This window comes from Gymnogyps californianus, chromosome 1, assembly GCF_018139145.2.
Source record: "Gymnogyps californianus isolate 813 chromosome 1, ASM1813914v2, whole genome shotgun sequence".
NCBI classification, from domain to species: domain Eukaryota; kingdom Metazoa; phylum Chordata; class Aves; order Accipitriformes; family Cathartidae; genus Gymnogyps; species Gymnogyps californianus.
In genome coordinates, this window is record NC_059471.1 from 153161270 (window position 1) to 153181084 (window position 19815).

Below are 19815 nucleotides of genomic sequence, written 5' to 3' on the forward strand. Positions count from 1 at the left end.
CTTGTATCATCCTCTGGCAGGACAAGCAGGGAATGAAAAAAGCAAAGCAAATGAAAAGCAGGCCATGTAACTGACCCATCCCCAAGCAGGCAAAACAAAACTGGTGCCACGTAGCACAGTGCACTCCTTCCATCCCCTGAACATTGCCCAGAATAGCATCCGTGGTGTTGGAGACGCGGAGTCTTGTGTGCCTCTTCCTGATTCCTTCTCTTCTTCAAGATCAAATAAATGCACTCCAACCAAGTTACAGCCAATGCCCAGGCTGGAGTAAATGTTGCCTGCTTATGAGACTCTCTGGTCTGAGGTGAAGGCATACTTGGGGGAGCTCAAAAAAAGAAGGGTTGTTTCTTTTTCTTTTTTTTTCCCCCAGCTATAAAAGCACAGGAGTCGCATTTATAGCTGTCAGACTGAGCTCTTCCTTCCAATAACATATGCCATCCACCATACCCACCCTCTACAGTCGCTAACTTAAAATGATTCAGCGTTGGCCGATGTAAATGGAACGGATTTACTTTAAAGGAAAAAATGATTTTTGGCTGCACATTAAATGCCACAGAGGAAATTCATGGCATGTAGGAAAACAACTGTGTACAGTACTGTTGAGCCAAGACTGTAACAGATGTTGTACTCATTATAGTCTAAGCATAATAACAACATTTTTAATGAGCCAAAAACAGGAAAAGCCTTATCACCCTGTGGTGATACTGTGGAGGCATTGTTATTACTAAAAACCTTGTTTCCTCCTTCTGATTTCTGACACGTGCTCAGGCTGGAGTCTGTAATATTATCTCAGCACTCTGATCCTGCACACGTGTAGAAGGCCTCAGCATTAGGAAAATACGTATTACCAGGTGATTTGTTCCTGTTTCCAGAACCAAGCTCATTTCCAAGACTCCTGGGAGCGCCATTCCGGAAGGCAAGGAATCCCAACCCTGGCTCTTGTGCCCCATCTATCCAAACCTCTGCATGCCATTTCCAGATGTCGGCTCCAGCCCAGGGAGGGAAGTACAACACAGCAGCTTTGGGATAGCGTGACATTCAGGAGGAAGTTGTCTCAAGTCCAGCTCCTCACTACAGTATCACCAGGACCAAAAAAGAAGTTACTTAATCTTTCTGTGCTTCCTTTCCTAAAATGGGTAGGAGATACTTCTTTGCCTCACCAAGGTACCTGCCCCAGAAAGGCAGAAAGCTACATGTTTTCTATTAGATGGAGCATTTGAGCTTTCTGGGAACGGAGGCTTAGTTTGAGTTAACTTGGTTTCAGGGTAGAGTTGCCTAATAGTTCCACAATGGCCACATGTCTTGTTTTTTTGGGTTTTTTTTTAAGCTGAAATGGTATGTGAAAAAGAGATTTGTAATACATTGCAATAAAGTCTACATTCTCTTACTGACTTTCAGCAGGAGAAATCTCCCTAACTGATATCTACTGGCCAAATCTCAATTAATTAAGTGTAGCCATTAAAAGAAACTAAACCCACTGTTTCACAAAGCACAACCACTCTTCATTTTCTAATTGTGCTAGTAAAAAAAAAAAAAAGAGAAAAAAGGGAACACAAGTTTTTTGAAAGCTCTTGTGGGATCATAGGATGATTCAAGTGGGAGGGGGCCTCAGTAAGTCCCTAGTCCAACCTCCTACTCAGGATAGGGTCAGCTCTGACCTTAGAACCGGTTGCTCAGGGTTTAACCCAGCTGGGTCTTGAAAACCTCCAAAGGTGGAGACAGCACAATCTCTCTGGGCAATCTGGGCCAACTGCCTGCCTGCCTCCCGTACGTGACAAAACAGTCTGTCCTTAAATCCAGCCCAGTCCTCTCGTTCTGTGTTGTCCCTACTGTCTCTCACCCTTCCATTGTGCACAGCTATGAAAAGCTTGGCTCCACCTGACCAATAACCCCCCCCCCCCCATAGGCCCTGGGGGGTTGCTGTTAGGTGCCCTCACATGGCTGAACGAGTCCTGCTCCTTCAGCCTCTCCTTGCAGGGAGGTCTCCAGCCCTGATGAGCTCTGGGGCCCTCTGCTGAGCTTGCTCCAGCTTGTCCAAGTCCTTCCTACACTGGGGCCCCAAACCTGGCCATGGGCGCTCTAGATGTGGTACTCTACATGTGGCAGTCTAGCAAGTTCTGAGTAGGGAAGGCGGGGGGGGGAAGAGAAAACCTTTTTTTCAGCCTTCTCTGGCATGGGAGGCTGAGATTGCCCAAGCACTGAGGCAGGGGACACCCAAATCATACAGGATTTTGCCCGCATCTAGATGTCTAGTTCCCCTGATCTTTCCTTGAAGACCCCAGCTTGAAACTACCCGTTCTGTAAAAATCTGAACTCTCGTTTAACTGCTCGGCACCCCCCGTGCAGCCCCTCAGAAGGGGCAGGCTCGACGGCCGGCACCAGATGCCCCGTGTGCAGCGGGAGGGAGGCCTTAGAAGATGGCCCGCCGCCCTCTTTGCGCGGTTCCTTATCTCAAAAATCGACAGGGCGCGGGCGAGACTGGCCGCCCCAAGCGTCGCCCTCCGGGGGGAATCCCAGACAGCGGGGCCTGGCGCGCCACAGGCCCCGGGGCCGCCCAAAGGGCGCTGGCGGGCGGCGCTGGGCGCACCCCTGCGTGCGGCGGCGGCGGCGGCGAGGGCGGGCCGACACCCGGAAGAGGAGCCGCCGCCCGCCCGCCTGACTTCCCCAGCCGGCAGGCAGGCACGGAAGCAGGCGGGCGGGCGCCATGCTGCAGTTCTTGGTAAGGCTCCCCAGGGCGGCGGCGCCGCCATTTCGCGGCGCGGCGCGGCGGGGCGGGGCGGAGGGAGGCGGGCGGGGGCGGCGGCGGCGGGGCCGCTCCTCGGCGAGGGGAGGAAAGTTGCTGTGTGCGGTCACCGCCCGCACCCCCGCGCCCGGCGGACGGCTCCGGGGAGGCCCGGGGGGGCGGGCGGCCTCCCCCTGCCGCGCTCCTCTGTCTGAGGGGCTGGCGGCGGCCTCTCCCTTCAGCCCCACCCTCGCCTTGGGTGCTCCTGCCCCGCGGTGTGACTCGCCCCCGTGGCCATGAAGCTGCTGACCCGGGGCGACTGCGCCCAGTTTTGGCTCTCCAGCAGCGCAGCATCCTTGTGCGTGCGGCTTCAGGCCGTGTCCCTTCTCCAGCTCCTTCAAGCCGGCCCTGGCCCTTCGAGTCGCCTCGCCCCGCTTTTCGGTACCCGCCGTGCACCGCCGGGTTTGTCCCTTCTCCCCGCAGAGCGGTGCCTTTCAGCTGCTCTGAAAATGAGAAGTTCCTGCCTTGTTTTTTCTCCAAGTCGTGCCCTTAATTTGCCTTAGAGATTCAGCAGATTTTGCTTGCTCACGGTAATGCCCTCCCGCTGCTCACATTTCTTTGTATTAGCATGTGTACCGCCCTCCTTTAGCGAGAGCGGTGGTGGTCAGTCCTTGCCATTTTGCTCGCCTTTAAAAATTTATCACTGGAGATGGGGATTTTTATATATAGAAGTTAAGGCAAGGGGTCATGTTTCATTACTGCCTTCCATTAAATCCCCTTAACAGCAGCAGAATTAATAGACTAAATGTTTTTGTACTTTTCTTGTTGTAATCTTCCTTTCTGTCTTTCTGTATGTTCCCCTAAACTCTTCTGGGTGTCTGAAGTTAGATGCCTGGCTACTCTTCATTAAATACTTAGTCAAGGCTGGTATTTTTACTGCCAAGTGTGGAAATAAATTACCTGACCAAAAAAGATGGTGGTTTCAGCTGTAGCAAAGCATGGAAACAGTCCCCCGTTTTTCATTCTAGTGATGTGAGGGGTACTCTAGGGTTTTAGTTGGGTTCAGATATGTCCCGGTAAGTACAACCAATAAGTGATATTCTTTCATCTTTTGTTGGGGGAAGAGTAATTTAGCTGGCTAATAAGTTTCATACCAAGTGTTGATGCAGAGCAAGAAGAGATGGCCTATTGTAAGTTGGAAGAGTCTCGCGTGTTTTTATGAAATGAATAAATAAGGCCTATTTCTTATCTCAACTTCAAAATAAAATGTAATATCAAGTATGAAAGCCTCAGTCGTTTCTGTAGCTGTCTTTTATAGTCTCTCTCCACTCCACTGAAAACACTCAGTAAGAGTAAATACGCTTAGCCACTCTCAAAGTTTCTGTGTTTGTCAACTCTGCTGCTTGCTGCTAATGTTTTTTTTGTTGCAGTTGCTAGATGAAAACCTCTTATGACTTCTTGATTAGCACCTGAAAGTTAGAAAAAAAGATACACTAATTCTGGGTTTCTTCCCTCTTTGGGTGTAGATTGGGTGTTTGACTCTTGCTGTCCCTTGTTAGGGCTGTAACAGGGAGATAAAGGGATAATCTTGCAAACCATGTATTTTTGCTATCCAAAGTTAAGCATAAAATAAACATTTGTTTAAAATGCAACTTGAAATGCTGGGTAGAAATTGGAAGACCCTGAACTCTCATCAGCCCTGTTGTCCTTAGCTGACATGCACGTTTTAATTGGCTATATGTTTTGCTATCCACGTAATTGAAGTCTAAATAGTGAAATGTTTCCCTCTGCTTGAATGGTCAGCTGTAAAAGTAAATGTGACTGGGTGGATTGCTCTTGAATGCAGTGCTAGACTTTTCAATAAAGGAGAACACTTAAAGGGAGTACTGATGTCAGTGCTATCTGTACTGAATAAGTCTTATCACACAGCAGAATATGAAGTTGTCCGATCTTTGAAAATATTCTAGGGTGAAAGCCTGGAAAACTGCTAATAAACAAGGACCGGGTTTGTGTTTTCAAGTGAGTTCTCAGACAGTGCTAAAGATACAGGAAATCCTCCTCTGCTAGAATGATGCTCTGCATTAAGAGGAATCACAAGTCTGGTTTACATCAGTGCAATATTTGTTAATATCTCCCAGAGTACTTCTTTAACTGATAATTAAAACCACAAGAGCAAATGATGACCAGTGCAGTACACACAAAAAGAACTCTACTTTTTCTTAAATTGTTAAAGCTAAGCTCCTTAAAAAGTAATAATAAACAAAGAATAAGACCAAAAATCTGTTTAAGAAAATACTGAAGTAACTTGCAGTCATGGTTCATTTGGCAGTTTTCAACCAATTTTAGTTTTCTATAGCTAGATTTTCAGCAGTGATGCTTACAGAGTCTGAATCACTGAAAAGATGAGCTGTACTGTATCCTGTTTTGGGCATGGAAAAAATGTCTAGTCAGTATGTGATGGCAAAGTTGTTATTGTGGACAGTGGTTTTATTTTTCTTAAAATATTCTTATTTTGGCAGCGGTGACCATAAGCAATAACAATTTTCTTAAATAGAACTGGCCTCAGCTGTCATATAGAGCGATTTGTCTACTGATGATGAATGAAGACACAATATTAGTACTGTCCCCTTCAAAACAGTCAGATGAGCTTTCATAGTATAGGACGTACTTATTATGAAATGTAACAATAAAAATAAAATCTAGGATCTTGGGGAGTTGCTGAATGAAAATCTCATCACCTGTCTTTGAAGAGAGGAATTTCTTTCACTCCAAAAGTGTTGTTACACTTGAGGATTTTCCTCAGCTGGCAAACAGGGTCCAGGCCAGGAACTGTGCTTCTGTTTTGCTCTCGCTCCAGGGTGCATTTTCACAGGCACCCTTCAGCAACTCTGAGTTTGTGCCCTGCTTCCAACCAACAGTGCTTTCCTGCCTTACAGGAGTCCCTAGATCAGAGTGGATTTGGCTGAAAACTAATCTCTTGGGGTCGAAGGGGTCTGGATTTGTCTGAAAACTAATCTCTTGGGGTCGAAGGGGTCTGGAAGGTGCACAGTTGTTAGTTGTTGCAGAAGAGAAGTAGCAGGTTTACATCAGTTTTAAGTTGATGGAGGAGCTCTACTCTTAAACCTTTTAAGATGAGACTGGGATCTTTTTGCAGTTAGAGCCTCTGTTCTGACTGTCAAGTTCGTGAACCTTTTTTTCAGTGTGTTCCTTATATTACTGTGTTCTGTCTTTGTATATGCGTGTCCCTCTCCAGCATTGAGCATTGTTTTAGTGGAGTGTTGCTTTAGGCTTTCCAGGCATGGATCAAGAGCTCTGTGCTATGTAGGTCCCTGCTGCTATCTCCCGCATTTTTATAGGAGTTACTGCCTTTGTGGGTGCGCAGGGAATTTTACAAAGATGATCATAGCCTGATCCAAATAGTCTTGGAGATTTGTATTGAAAACACAACTGTGCTTTATTTTGGAAATAATGGTAAGGTCTTCCTGATGAGGAAGATGGGTAAAATTACACCTCTCTGGAAGAAAGGTGAGAAATTAAGTAGGAGTGGAATTGAAACTCTTTTGTCTTCACATGACTTGAAATATTCCTTTTTTTTTTTTTTTTTATTTTACCCAATATGCTTTTGATGGAAGGATGTTAACTATTCTTTTCTCCCTTTCTTCTTTTTTAGCTTGGTTTTACTCTTGGCAATGTGGTTGGGATGTATCTGGCTCAGAACTATGATGTGAGTATCCTTGTATTCTCTGAGTTAAACCTATTCTGAACTGAAAATATAAGGCTGTTTTCCCTCAATCGGAAGTGAGTCAGTCTTTATTTTGATGGTGTATTTTATTTAAACAGAATGCAGATTGTACTGGCTTTAGTTACAGATGAACTCGAATGTAAATGGAACCAAAACATTTTGACCTCTTTGACATCTTCTCTGTGATAGAGTAATGCTTAGAGCCTTAACTGGTGTTGAGGCCCTAGAGCACAGGTGTGGTAAACAGGCATCTGCATAGCTAGAGACAGGAGAAACAGAAAAGGTTTAGCAGCTGCTCATGGATTGTACTGGCACTAAAATACTCGTTTCCTGACTCTGATAACCTGTCTGCTTACAGTGTTCTCCATTCAGTACACTTGTTTGTTACTTAAAAATCCTTCAGAGCATCTGAAATTTCTGTCTTCTCTACCAATAACGAAAATAAGTTTTGCCAGCTTTTTTGGAAAATTCAGCACCTGTTCCTACTTCAAACAGTATATTGACCTGCATTCTTTCTTTCCTTCTTTTCTCACAGTGAGAAAAGAAAGAAAGTGAACTTTCTTTCCTCAGTTCTCACAGTGAATGGAGATTTTTCACTGTGAGAGAGTAGAAGAAGATTTAGAGCTGAGTCTTCAATACAAGCTTTTAATTTCTGCAGAGTCAGCAGAATCCCTTGTAAGAGCAGTGCCACTTAGCTGTTTACAGGCTAGAGGAGTTAATGAAATTTAACATAATTTTTTTTCCTTTCTTATGCCATCTATATTAGCCAAGTTTAAAAAAAAAAGTTGTTGAAGCTCAAATCTCTGATGACGTTTATGTTTTACTTTCTTCTCATCCTCAGTATTGAAGTCATCTTGCTTGCAGAATTCTTATTTTTTGCTCCTTGCTCATGCACAAACTTTTGTGATGCTTCCTGTCCAGTCACTCCAGTAAGAGTACTAATGAAAGGCTGGTTTTTCTTTCCAATATATGTTTTACAGTGTTACAAAAATGTAGTCATAAGACCACATTTGGGTCTATCGATATGTGTTGTAAGCACGATATAGTGCTTTTCTGGCAGCACTAATAAAGTATTGCCACAAGAGGGGGACTTATGCTTTTGATTTGCAGGAAATGGTTCCCTGGGAATGTAACACGGACTTGCAGGATGAACATGGTAATTCTGTTGCTGGTATCAAAGATGATTTGTTTTAGATGACATCTACGATAAACTTGTCATAACGAGGTCCTAATTCTGCAGCTGTACGTACATGTGCTTAGTTATAAGCACATGGAGGGTTCTGCTGACAACAGTGGAGTTCTCTTGGTTTAGCTTAAATGTCAGATGTGTTACAGGCTGGGCTCTTAATTTCATTTGCTCAAACAGAGCTTAACTTTGAAAGGGAAAGTGAGAGAGAAATTTATGATATTACCTGTACTATCAGCCTCAAACCGTCCAATGAGAGAACTGCAGTCTCTTTGGATTAACTTTCCTTCTGCTCTGTGGTCAGGTTACATACAAAGTAAAAGCCCATGATTTTTTTCACAACTACCAGTGGGAACTTTGCTTTACTTTCATTTTAATCAGTTAGCTTGTAAAATCCTATGTTGTCAATTCCCAGTTATAGCTAGAGTCATGAGATAATCTATTCCCTGCTCTTAAAAGTTGCTTCTTTTTTTTTTTAAAGTGGTCAAAATTTACTGTTGGATTGCTTTATCAAAATGCTTTTATTTGCAAGAGAAAGCTGAAGTTTTGAAGTTCACAAGCGGTAAATTGAATTTTCATTCAAGTGTAAAACTATAAAAGGTTGCCAATTTGCAATGCAGTAGAATTCCCCAGTGGGGAATTTTGGTTCCCACAAAATGGACCAGGAGAAGTATTCCTTCATAAATTTCTTGAGAACATATTTGCTGCTTTTAAACATCTCTTTTCTCTTGGTTTGTAACCAATATAGTGCAATCTAATTCCCCCTCCAAAAGTCACTATTAAAGTCTGTGCATCAGTGCTTAAATCTGCTTATTGTTGGCAGTTTGTCCTCTTTCAGTGAGGAAGCCAGACTGGTCTTACTAAATTTCCTGTGAAGTGATCTTTTTTCCTCCCTTCTGTTCCCATCGCCACTGGCTGACTTATTGCTACAATCTAAAATATTTCCTGAAGCCTCATGTGAGGTGATTTCATCTGCTGTTTGCTTGATGTTGCTTTGTTTTTAACCTCTGTGCAAGGTAGCAGATCCTGGAAGCAAGTATCTTTTAGAACCTGGTTTAAACTTTGTAGAATTTCTTGCTGTGTTTTTGGTATTGTCTTTCCTGCTGAGGCTCATGTAGCTCAGGATTTTTTGTTAATTTGTGTGGTTTTTGGTTTTTTTTTTTTTTTGGTTTGTCTTTAAAGATTCCTAACATTGCAAAGAAGCTTGAAGATTTTAAGAAGGATGTGGAAGCTAAGAAGAAACCTCCCAGCGACAAGTCCTAAGAGAGCAATGTTACCCAGGTCACCTCTGTGCATACATCAAGGATGCAATTTACCTTTCAGGCAACAAAGATCAAGTAGAGAGTTGGCATGGGAAGTTCCTCCACTTTTAGTCTCCTAGAACTGGAATGTCCTCCTTTTGAAAGAACAGCCGTGAACTTTTCCTGGGACTGATTTTCAAGGGTTTCAGAATTTGGATTTGCAGCTGATACGTGAATGGAGAAGATCGTTTGTATTTTTCGTTACTGCTTTTCCTAATATTTTGTAACCCATTTTTACCTGATCCAGCTGGAGTCCTGTTAGTCCTGTTACTATGCATACCTCACACTTTGTAATACCCTAGTTCTTAGAAGATCGCAGAAGAAATTAAATGCATCAAGAAGTAACTTTCAGGGTTTCTTGTCATTTGTTGTGAGCAGCAGTAATTCACTGTCCTTAAGATCTATATGCCATTATTGGAGATGGGAAAGTTCATTTGTCAAACTATGAACCTGGGGGGAAGGAGGGAGCTCCTGGTTTTTCCATTGTGTTAAATGATCACTTCCAGCAGTGTAGACTTTGCACAAACATGGCTGATTTCAAAAAGTGTAAAAGGCTATCAACTTTAACCTACGTTTCAGATTCATTGTTTCTTCTATTACTGTCTCTTCCTCTTCTTTCCCTTCTGCTTGGTTGCTTGAGGATGTCTCTGGAGTGATGGGGAGGATGGGAGAGAGAAGAGTTATCTTCCATGAGCGGTAGTCAGGGCACGTGGAGGTCAGCAGTTAAGTTGTGCATCCAGACCATTCACTTTATGTACTTAATGGTCCAGTTTGTGTAATGGTTCTAAGTATGCTGTTTTACTGCCTCTTGGCGTGGAACAAGGACTAGAGCTTAGTATTTCTATCAAATATGTCTGGTATTCCCATTAATTCCTCATTCCTATGCACGGTTTTCAGCCTGTTGCCTTTGCATTTGGTTCAGTTGTCTACCATGTATTTTCTTAGGATTAGAATCATTTATCTGCTGTCCCCCTTACTGTTTGTCTGGTATGCTCCTCTTCACCCATTGCTACCACTAAAAACCCTGATGTGTGAGAAAATACACATTGTATTGTAGCACTGTCCTCTTCTGTTACAATGGAAAGCGAAGTCTGTATTTGGAAATCATAGTTTTGCACAAATTCTTTTGTAAATTCTGAAAAAAATATTGCAGTAATTTGAATAGATGTAAGTTTTATTAATTCAACAATCTATCAAACAAAATTTATTTAAATTTCTTTTTCTGTAAAATAGAAAAGTCCTATCAACTCTGTAAGGTAGCTTAAATCACAGTCCCCTTGACAGTCTTTTGCAGGACGTGAAGGACAAAGAAAAGTACCAGAAAGATATTCTCCTTGTTTTTATTAACAATGCCTGGCGATGGACCGCTACAGACAAGTAGTAGGAACAAGCACAGAGAATGGAACTCCACTCCTTCAGGCTCTTGATTAAAGCATACTGTGGTGGGTTGACCCTGGCTGGATGCCAGGTGCCCACCAAAGCCACTCTATCACTCCCCTCCTCAGCTGGACGGGGGAGAGAAAATATAATGAAAGGCTTCTGGGTCGAGATAAGGATAGGGAGAGATTATTCACCAATTACTGTCACGGGCAAAACAGACTCGACTTGGGGAAATTAGTTTGATTTATTACCAATCAAATCAGAGTAGGATAATGAGAAATAAAACCAAATCTTAAAAACACCTTCCCCTCACCCTTCCCTTCTTCCCGGGCTTAACTTTACTCCCGATTTTCTCTACCTCCTCCCCGCCAGTGGCACAGGGGGATGGGGAATGGCAGTTGCAGTCAGTTCATCACATGTTGTTTCTGCCGCTCCTTCCTCCTCAGGGGGAGGACTCCTCACACTCTTCCCCTGCTCCAGCGTGGGGTTCCTCCCACGGGAGACAGTCCTCCACAAATTTCTCCAAAGTGAGTCCTTCCCACGGGCTGCAGTTCTTCACAAACTGCTCCAGCATGGGACCCCACGGGGTCACAACTTCTGCCAGCAAACCTGCTTCAGTGTGGGCTCCTCTCTCCACGGGTCCACAAGTCCTGCCAGGAGCCTGCTCCAGCACAGGCTTCCCACGGGGTCACAGTGTCCTTTGGGCATCCACCTGCTCCAGCATGGGGTCCTCCACGGGCTGCAGGTGGATATCTGCTCCACCGTGGACCTCCATGGGCTGCAGGGGGACAGCCTGCCTCACCACAGTCTTCACCACGGGCTATAAGGAAATCTCTCCTCCGGCACCTGGAGCACCTCTTCCTTCTCCTTCTTTACTGACCTTGGTGTCTGCAGAGTTCGTGCAGCAACTTCTTCCCTTTCTTAAATATGCTATCACAAAGGCACTATCGCCATTGCTGATGGCCTCGGCCTTGGCCAGCAGCAGGTCCATCTTGGAGCTGGCTGGCATTGACTCTATCGGACATAGGGGAAACTTCTAGCAGCTTCTCACAGAAGCCACCCCTGTAGTCCCCCCTGCTACCAAAACCTTGCCATGCAAACCCAGTACACATACCTAGACTGCTTCTCCATTAGTGTTTTAGTTAGGATAAGGATCGTGCCTTCAAAGTGAATTGTCCTTTTACCATATTTTCATTCTCATCACAGGAAAACTGTAGAGCACATGGACTGGATTCCTTTCAGAAGAGGCTAAACCAGATGTGCTTTGATCTCTAATGGGTGTTTAGTCCATTAGACAGGCCTAGAGACATTCAGAGGGAAAATATCCCAAGCTTTGGGCGCTAACTGTTTTGCTCTGTAGACCCAGTGGACTGCACTGTTTGAGATAAACATAGCATAAAAGCTTTTAAGTACAGGACTCCCCACGTACCCATTGTAATTTTCACCCTCTACCCCAAAGCCTTTAATTTGGATACATCTGTGTGGATTCCAAGCTCAGGAGTTTTCACTGAATCAGCAAAGACACATTTATAGAATACCTTACGCCAAACTTTCACTTGCTTTTCCAAAGTTTGGTGATGGCAGAGTTCTTCCACAATGCAGTCCTGCAGTTCAGGAAAGTATTTCTCATGTAAAGATTCTCCTTCTTAAAGAACGTAAATACATATATATGAGAAATATTTCACCTGTAATTTCCCATTCTTCCTTTTACCGTCTGCCCTGAAAGGTGTAGCTGACATACAAGCTTTCAGTCTTTGCTAATGAATATTTGGTGAGTTTAAAAGCCATCTCAACTCAGACAATCTTAGTAGCTATGCTACCAACTCTCCCTATAGTAAACACATGAAAAAGTCAAACAGGGAGAAATTATTTTTACCACCTAACGTTAGTTATCAGAAACCTAGTGGTAGCAGCTTGTGTTGAAGATACCAAGAATGTGCTTGGTGAAGGGAGTTCACAAATAAAGTACAGCTATGTTTAGCTGTTACTGAAGTAGTAGTGTACGCGCTGGTCTTTGAAAGGGGTTTCCATTAGCTTTCATAGAGTTCAGACCAGACTGAAGGAGCTGTCTTCCACACACAAAAACGTTTCCATAGAGTGAGACAGCGCTGCACAGCTGTTTTAATGCTTTCATGAATGTGATGAATGTAGTTTCCTCCAGCTTCCTTTCCACCCCACTCCCTGCTCTTTGTTTCCTATTCTTGAGCAGAGTATTGAAAAATACTGGCTCTAACCCATTCATATTTCTTTGCTTGTCATATAAAATTATGTTAGTGTTTAAAATTGGATTATTTCTTTCCTCAAACATGCTTTATGTTCTTCCCTTTCTTTACATGGAGATGAGAAGGGAAATAATATTAAAAATCTCTATATTTGTTGCCAAACAGGCCTGTGTTACTCTAAAAGTGTAATTTGGAGCTTAAACTTTCAGCTGAGCATTCCAAGCAGATGTTAAGATTTTTTTTTTCCTATCAGATTATGAACCAGCTACAGCTGTAGTGCTGTAGAGACAATATATGCTCATTAATATTAAAGACAGGACTTCTTCAGTGTTTCACACTGTTTGCAACACTTTCCATTTTAGCTCAAGCTGTCTTTTTTGTCCCACATAGCAAGCTGGAGAGCTGGATAACATTATTACACAGTTCTTGTCGACTTTGCAACTACTGTGTAACACATTTTACCTAACTGATTCAGCCTGAGGCTATCGTAGATGATACTAAAGGTTTACCTTATATTTCAGAGGGCAGAGAGTACACACAGATAATGACTGCTTGATGCAGATCTTGCATCTGGGGGCTCAGAGGGCTTTGGATGCAGTGGTGTCATAGCAGGTCGCAAAGGATGAATGCACCTTCAAGATACCTAGGAGCAAGTTTCCCACTTAACATGGATACTGTGAATTTCTGCACGTTCAAAATGCCTGTGTGGATAGCTGGAATTGCCAGCTAAAATATGCAGTCTTCCTTTGCTAAAAGCAGTTGTATTCATTTTCATGTATTGATTCTTTTGAGACATGTCTTAGGAGCTGAAGGTTCGAGGCAAAAGGGGAGGAAAGGAATACATGAGCTACTAACAGACTTCTAAAATATTTACAGTGGATTGACACTGATCTTGTGATGGAAAATGCTGCCCTAAGTCTCTTGTAGACCATCTTCCATTGAATACAGTAAAGAGTTCATACTGAAAATATACAAAATGCCAGATAGCAAAGCTAATTATTAGCTTACTGGGCACCAGAGCTCAAATAAAGGCGGTGGATTTACCTCACAGAACTTCACTAACATGAATGCTCAGTGGTGCCATTTTATGTCACAGAACCACAGCCCCTTGTCTCGTGATGTGTGCTCCATCCCTTGATCTTCGTGGCCCTTCGGCAGGACTCACTCCAGTATGCCCATGTACCTCTTGTACTGAGGAGCCCAGAACTGGACATAGCAGTCCAGATATGTTTCACCAGGGCTAAGAAGAGGGGAAGGATCACCTCCTCCCTCAACCTGTGGAGGATGCTCTGCCTAATGCAGCTCAGGGTGCTGTTGGCTGCCTTTGCCTCAAGGGCACATTGCTGACTCATGTTCAACTTGTCTACCAGGACCCCCAGGTCCTTGTCTGCAAAGCTGCTTTCCAGCTAGTTGGCTCCAGCTTGTACTGGTGTGGGGGATTATTCCTCCCCAAATACGGGACTTTGCATTTCCCTTTGTTGAACTTCATGAGATTCATGTCGGTCCATTCCTCTGGCCTGTGAAGGTCGTTCTGAATGACAGCACAACCATCTTGTGCATCAAACACTCCTCCCAATTTTGTACTATCTACAAACTTGCCAAGGGAGCACTCTGTTCTATTGTCCAGGCCATTAATAAATATGCCAGTGTTCATTAACTCAATATTGGCCCTGGTATTTTCCCTGGGGTACACCACTAGAGACTGGCCTCCAGCTGGACTTTGTGGTGCTGACCACAACCCTTTAAGCCCAGCACTTCAGCCAGTTTTCGATCCACCTTATGGTTCAGTTATCTAGTCCATGATTCCTCAATTTGTCTGTGACGTTGTTGGGGAAGGCCATGTCAAAAGCCTTGCCAAGCAACATCAGTTGCTCTCCCCTCATCCACCAAGCTAGTCATTTTGTTGTTCAAGTGCCAGGCTGGTCAGGCATCATTTCACCTTCATAAATTCATGCTGATTACTCCCAATCGCTTTCTTGTCCTTTGTATGTTTGGAAACGGCTTCCAGGAGGATTTCCTCCAGCACCTTCCCAAGGATTGAAGTGTGACTGACCAGCCTGTAGTTCCCCAAATCTTCTTCCTTGAAGACAGGAGTGACATTTTCTTTCTTCCATTCCTCAGAGGCCTCCCTGGATCACCATAACCTTTCAAAGACAATAGAGAGTGGCCTCACAATGACATCGGCCGGCTCCCTCAGCATTTCTTTAGATTTCCTTTTGCAGCTGGTGTGCCTATAGAGGCCCTTCTTGTTACAAAATTGGGAGCCAAGGGTGATCCCAGTGCAGTCAGTGTCCTCACCAGTGGGGCACAGCCGCACAGGCCTGCACGTAGCAGGCAGCACCAGTGGCTGGTAATGGGGTCCATTGTCAGCCCCAGCCACAGCAAGGGGGAGAACCAGGCCTAAGGTCCATCCCAAGAGGTCTATTGAGCAAAAGGAGACGAGGCCAGAGAGCTGACTGGAGATGAGGCTACAACACAGCCTCAGCATCCATCCAAGAGACAAGACAAAAGGCAGACAGGAGCCTGGAACTCCAGATCTGTCTTAAGTGGGGCTCATGGGCCCAAGGGAAGAAGGTATGGGTGGGAGTCCCAGGTGAGGCTGGCCAGGGCCATTAAGGCACTCGGGGCCCTGACATTGGCTTTCCTACCCCCGTTCGACTCAGTTAAATCACTAGTACCTCCAGCCACCTTCTGTAAAAATGGGTTATACTTCAGAGGAATTACTCAAGGACAGGGAAAAGTTTAATGAAGCCAATTCTTTTTCTTTATGTTTTTACATTAGGTAGCATCATCTACATCAGAAACTTTTATTATGAATTCAAGTAAAGATACGTAACTCCTGTTAATGTAGAGTATCACTTTCACAGTGATTTCTGATGAGTAAAGTAACGTAGTGCTGATCTGGCAGCACAGGACATTTCTCAGTGATAATGCTGCGGGGACTTGTGGTATCACTCAAAAAATTTATTCCCTTTGTGAAGGCAGAATTTTTCCACTGTGGTTCTCCTTCATGGTTCTCCTTTGTCCTGGCAGCTGTTACGACTCCGCTATGCTTGCTTGCTTGGAGAGATTTGTTATACATGCCGAGCATCTGGAAACGTGCTTTGAAGGGCCCAGACTACTGTCAGCCCAGATTACAGGTGGCCCTTAGATTACCGGTGAAATTGAAATGTTGCAAAGGAAGAAATTGGAATTTTCAGAATTAATAAGGAGTTGATTTCATAAGCCTAGATTATATCTGTGTTTGCAGAAACGTGGTTGTGAATTGGTATTTGTATGTAAAAATGAATATATGCTGTATGTGATGCAGAATTATTTTGAATATTAGGAAGTGATGGTGGATGTCGGAGTGCATGTGTTACTGGTAAACTCCATACAGAAATTTCCTGTACAGCTCTTTTTATTTTTGCCTCAGAGGTATAAGAAAGAGATACTTGGTTCTATTTGTTACACTTCTCGGTGGTATATGCTAACATTTACTTTACAAAATCCCAAGTCAAGGTCACTTTTATTGAATTTGTACTAAGATAAAATAGCTGTGGAGGTTATTTACTTTTTCACCTGAAACATACATTAATCACAGATGGTCAAATTTACTTTCTTGAAAAATAAAACAAATTTCATAAATTGCCTTCAGAACAGATGTTCCTGCCAAAGTCGATTCTGGCTTTAGTCTTTAATACATCTGGAAAATACCTAAATACCCCATTCCTGTAAATCACCAACTCAAACCATAACTACACTAGTAACTTTCCTACTCTGCGAGCCCAAACACTGGAATGGAACATACTGTTGCTTTTCTGTGTGAAAACAGGGATTCTGCAACCTTTCGTCGCACTGATTAGAGCCCTTCCCTGACAACTGCACCTTTGGGTTCAAAGATGCAACCCAGGTAGTAAGATACTAATCAATGTATTAAAAAAAAAATATAAGGGCCTGTTTTAAATTCTATTATTCACATTTTCTGCAAACCAGAGAGAACTGAACAACCCATGCACAAGTATAGCTATCATGCTCTGCTTTTTTGCCTGAGAAATAAAACATTACTCTATCAGCTACAGAATGAAGAATTGCTCAGTATAAATCACCTCAGTTTACTTCAGATAAATTGTTCAGGTTTTATATCACTGTGAAAAAAATATATATGTAGCCTTAATAGGATTCTAGTAAAAGGCAATATAAAACTGTAAGATGATAGTATATTGCTACTAGTTAATGTGATTATACTTTTTGGATAGGAATCTTAAATTCTGGGCTGAAAGCAGAACTTTTGTTTTTAGAACTTGATGTATGTGCTGAATGTTGAAAGCATCTGGAAATCACTTAATTTGAAATCAGGCTTATTTCCCCTCTGAAGAAAAGACGTCAGCTTTGGTTATTGGTAGAGACAAATCTGAAGCTGAGTGACAGTATGCTATAAATTACCGGTGAAAATTTCCCACTTCTTTGTTCACTTGCCATTTATTTTAATTAAAAAAAAAAAAAAGCAGCAATCGGCACCCATTGCTATCACACTATGAGCTGTGCAGCTTGCCCAACCCTAAGCTTGTTCATCCGCTGCTGTTTTCCTTTGTGATGTTCAGATTCTGTCACTAAATACTTTCTCATGTACTTTCTTATGTCTTCAGTGAAATGAATCATATATGTACGTCTAAGGGCAGAATCTGGCTGTGGTACATGCACTGACTGATCTGATATGGAAAAAGGTCCAGTACAGTGCACTGCCTTCCTGCAAATGCCTGGTGGGACATGGCAGTGACAAGTGCCAGCAGCTGTGGACGTGGAAGTGTGCTGAGAGCACCGAAACAGGAGGGAAGGCTTCTGGGGAAACTCCTTGCCCGAGTCCACTCCAATTTTCTCTGCACCAATCTGGTGAGACACAAACTGTGCCAGAGGGAGACTCATGGAAATGTTTCTGAAGAAATATTGCTTGAGATGTGCAACACAGTACCAAGCAATTTCCATTTACCTAGTGCTGTTGGTGTTATTACCAAAGAGTGTTGGCAGCCACCCTGTTTGATTTGTGAGTAATCCTAGCTCTCCCTAAAGCTGATTGGCATGCCAGCTGCTTGTCTCTTGCAAATGAGAATATCCTGTGTTCATATCCCCTGGGAAAAGTGTGGGATAGCAAGGCCTGATGGGAGCTGAGCTGAGCCGAGAAATAAGTATTAGGAGGGTGGAGAGTGATTTGTTGCCGAGCAGCTAGGCAATTTGAAGATGGTGGTGGATGAAGCATGAAGTGAAAAAGATTAGAAGATGAGTGCACAATAAAAGGCGCAGAGTGGCTAAAGCCTTGGGAAGAGAGCAAGCCAGAAAGAGAGTTTCTTGGCAGGGGGAGAATGCTTGAAAGTAACTTTGGGGACTGTGAACAAAGAGATGTCCTGCTTGTTGTGCGTGGGGACAGGACCCTTGGTACTGCAGACGCTCCCACCCGCTGAAGTGCTTGTTCCTGGAGAAAGTTGCCTGTGTTGGTGGACAGGCGTTGCAGCCACTCTCTCCTGCTTCAGTGGCTTTGGTACTGGGTGCAGCTTGCTGGGAGACTGCAGCTGGTGCCAGGAGGGAGGCCGGGGTGCCTCTGCTCTGAGCACCATGTCGGGGTCTGTGCCCAGCAGCAGCCGCTTGCTGGGGAGCAGGAAGACGCCCAGGGAGGGGAGCTGGAGTGGTGTGGAGGATCTGGATCCCAGAGGCAGGTGTGAGTTTTGTATGCTGGGGTGCAGCAGAGCAGCAGGCTGAGGATAGGGGGAACACAGGAACTGGGGAGGTGAGAAGAGTTGAAAAAGTGAGGCTGAGGTCTTGTTTCATGGGTTAGGAGGGCATGGGGATGCACTGAGCCATTGATTCACAGAAACACTTTGTTTTTCAAAACCAAATTTACAGGAACTACTATGAGTAGCAATTGTTTTGCTAAAGGATGCTGCCTCCTGCTTTTGGTACAAGGGCTAAGACATGCTTTTGTGATTTTCCCATTTTGCTCCCCCTCTGCCAACCTATGACCTCTTACTGTACCTGTTTATTTCCAAGACAAGTCTGTGGGATCCCTCTGTTTTGACAGAAGCAGTAAACCAACACCTCCTGCTGTCTCAACACTACTTCCCTAAGGGCTTGGTGGGTTATGAGGTGAAATATATCCTGTTTATATTCTCATAGAGCACCAGAATGTGCAGTAGTGAATAATTTATTTTATTGACATTTTATTTTTGCAGAATAGACATTCACACTAACATCTAGACAGCCTAGATTATAAGTGGAAAACATAAAAATCCATTAAAGTACATATATAAAGAGTGTGATTACGTGAGATCCAATCATCCTAATATACAGCTTAAATGCATTGACAGTAAAGAAATGATTAAAAACAGGACATAATACAAGAGAAGGTTTACTGAGTGTCACAGGGATCCAGTCAGAAAAGTAGGACATTCACTTTGCAGATGATAAAGAGATTGGCCTTTTGGTTTGGTAGTTATCCACTCTATGTCACAGTTTCCTACATTTGAAGTTCCTGTTCTCTGGGCTGCTAGAGAGCAGGTGGGTGTGATGTTCAAGTGAATGTGCACGATGAGGAGATGCACCAGCGCCACTCCACTTCAGCCCTCTCCCTTCTTACTCATGGAGCAGCACTGAGTGCCATCTTGGATGAGATTGTACTTTCTCTGTCAGGGGAATCATAACTGCGTAACTATCTAAACAGCAGCCAAAGAGAGAGGAGAGCAATGGGTCTGTTGGCCTGGTAAGGTTTTGCTGGTCACAGCTTCCCCTGCTGAAAAAGCTCCCCCTGCAGTACAATGGTAAGGAAAGAAGGTATTGAACAAAACTTTCTATCTGTTTCTGAAGCTCTTCCTTCCAAAGCAGAGATTGCAAGTACTGCAATATTGGAAACTTTATACTAGTGCTGTGGGCAAAAACCATTCTCCTTCCAAGGAGACTTCTCCTTCCTATCTGTTTGGTGGTTTCTATTATCCTTTTGAAGTGCTGTAGCTGGTAGTTGGTAGCTGTATTTCTGTCCAGGCCATATGGGTTAGGTGGGAAAGTATTTTTTTCCAACACAGTAATGAGTCACCTCAAAAGAAGAATAATAATCTGCCTTTAAAAGAAGTAGGCTTATAAAACTCTGGGTTTGGAAATAAGACTCACCCTTCATTCACTGTAGGAGTCAATGGTAGGACTGAATATCCTACTACTGAGTACACCAGTGTATGTATACTTGTCTTCTGTCATTGGAGTCCTATATCCCCTGTTTTACAAGTCGTACATAATTGTTC

General features: G+C 43.7%; 1 protein-coding gene across 1 annotated transcript; it reads left to right on the forward strand.

Moving 5' to 3' along the window:
• The first annotated feature begins 2661 nt into the window (after positions 1 to 2661).
• Positions 2662 to 9296, forward strand: STMP1 (short transmembrane mitochondrial protein 1). The gene is made up of 3 exons (XM_050904552.1): positions 2662 to 2719; positions 6393 to 6446; positions 8833 to 9296. Exons 1-3 carry the CDS (start codon positions 2705 to 2707, stop codon positions 8911 to 8913), a joined length of 150 nt encoding a protein of 49 aa, XP_050760509.1. The 5' UTR covers positions 2662 to 2704; the 3' UTR covers positions 8914 to 9296.
• Positions 9297 to 19815: the final 10519 nt, after the last annotated feature.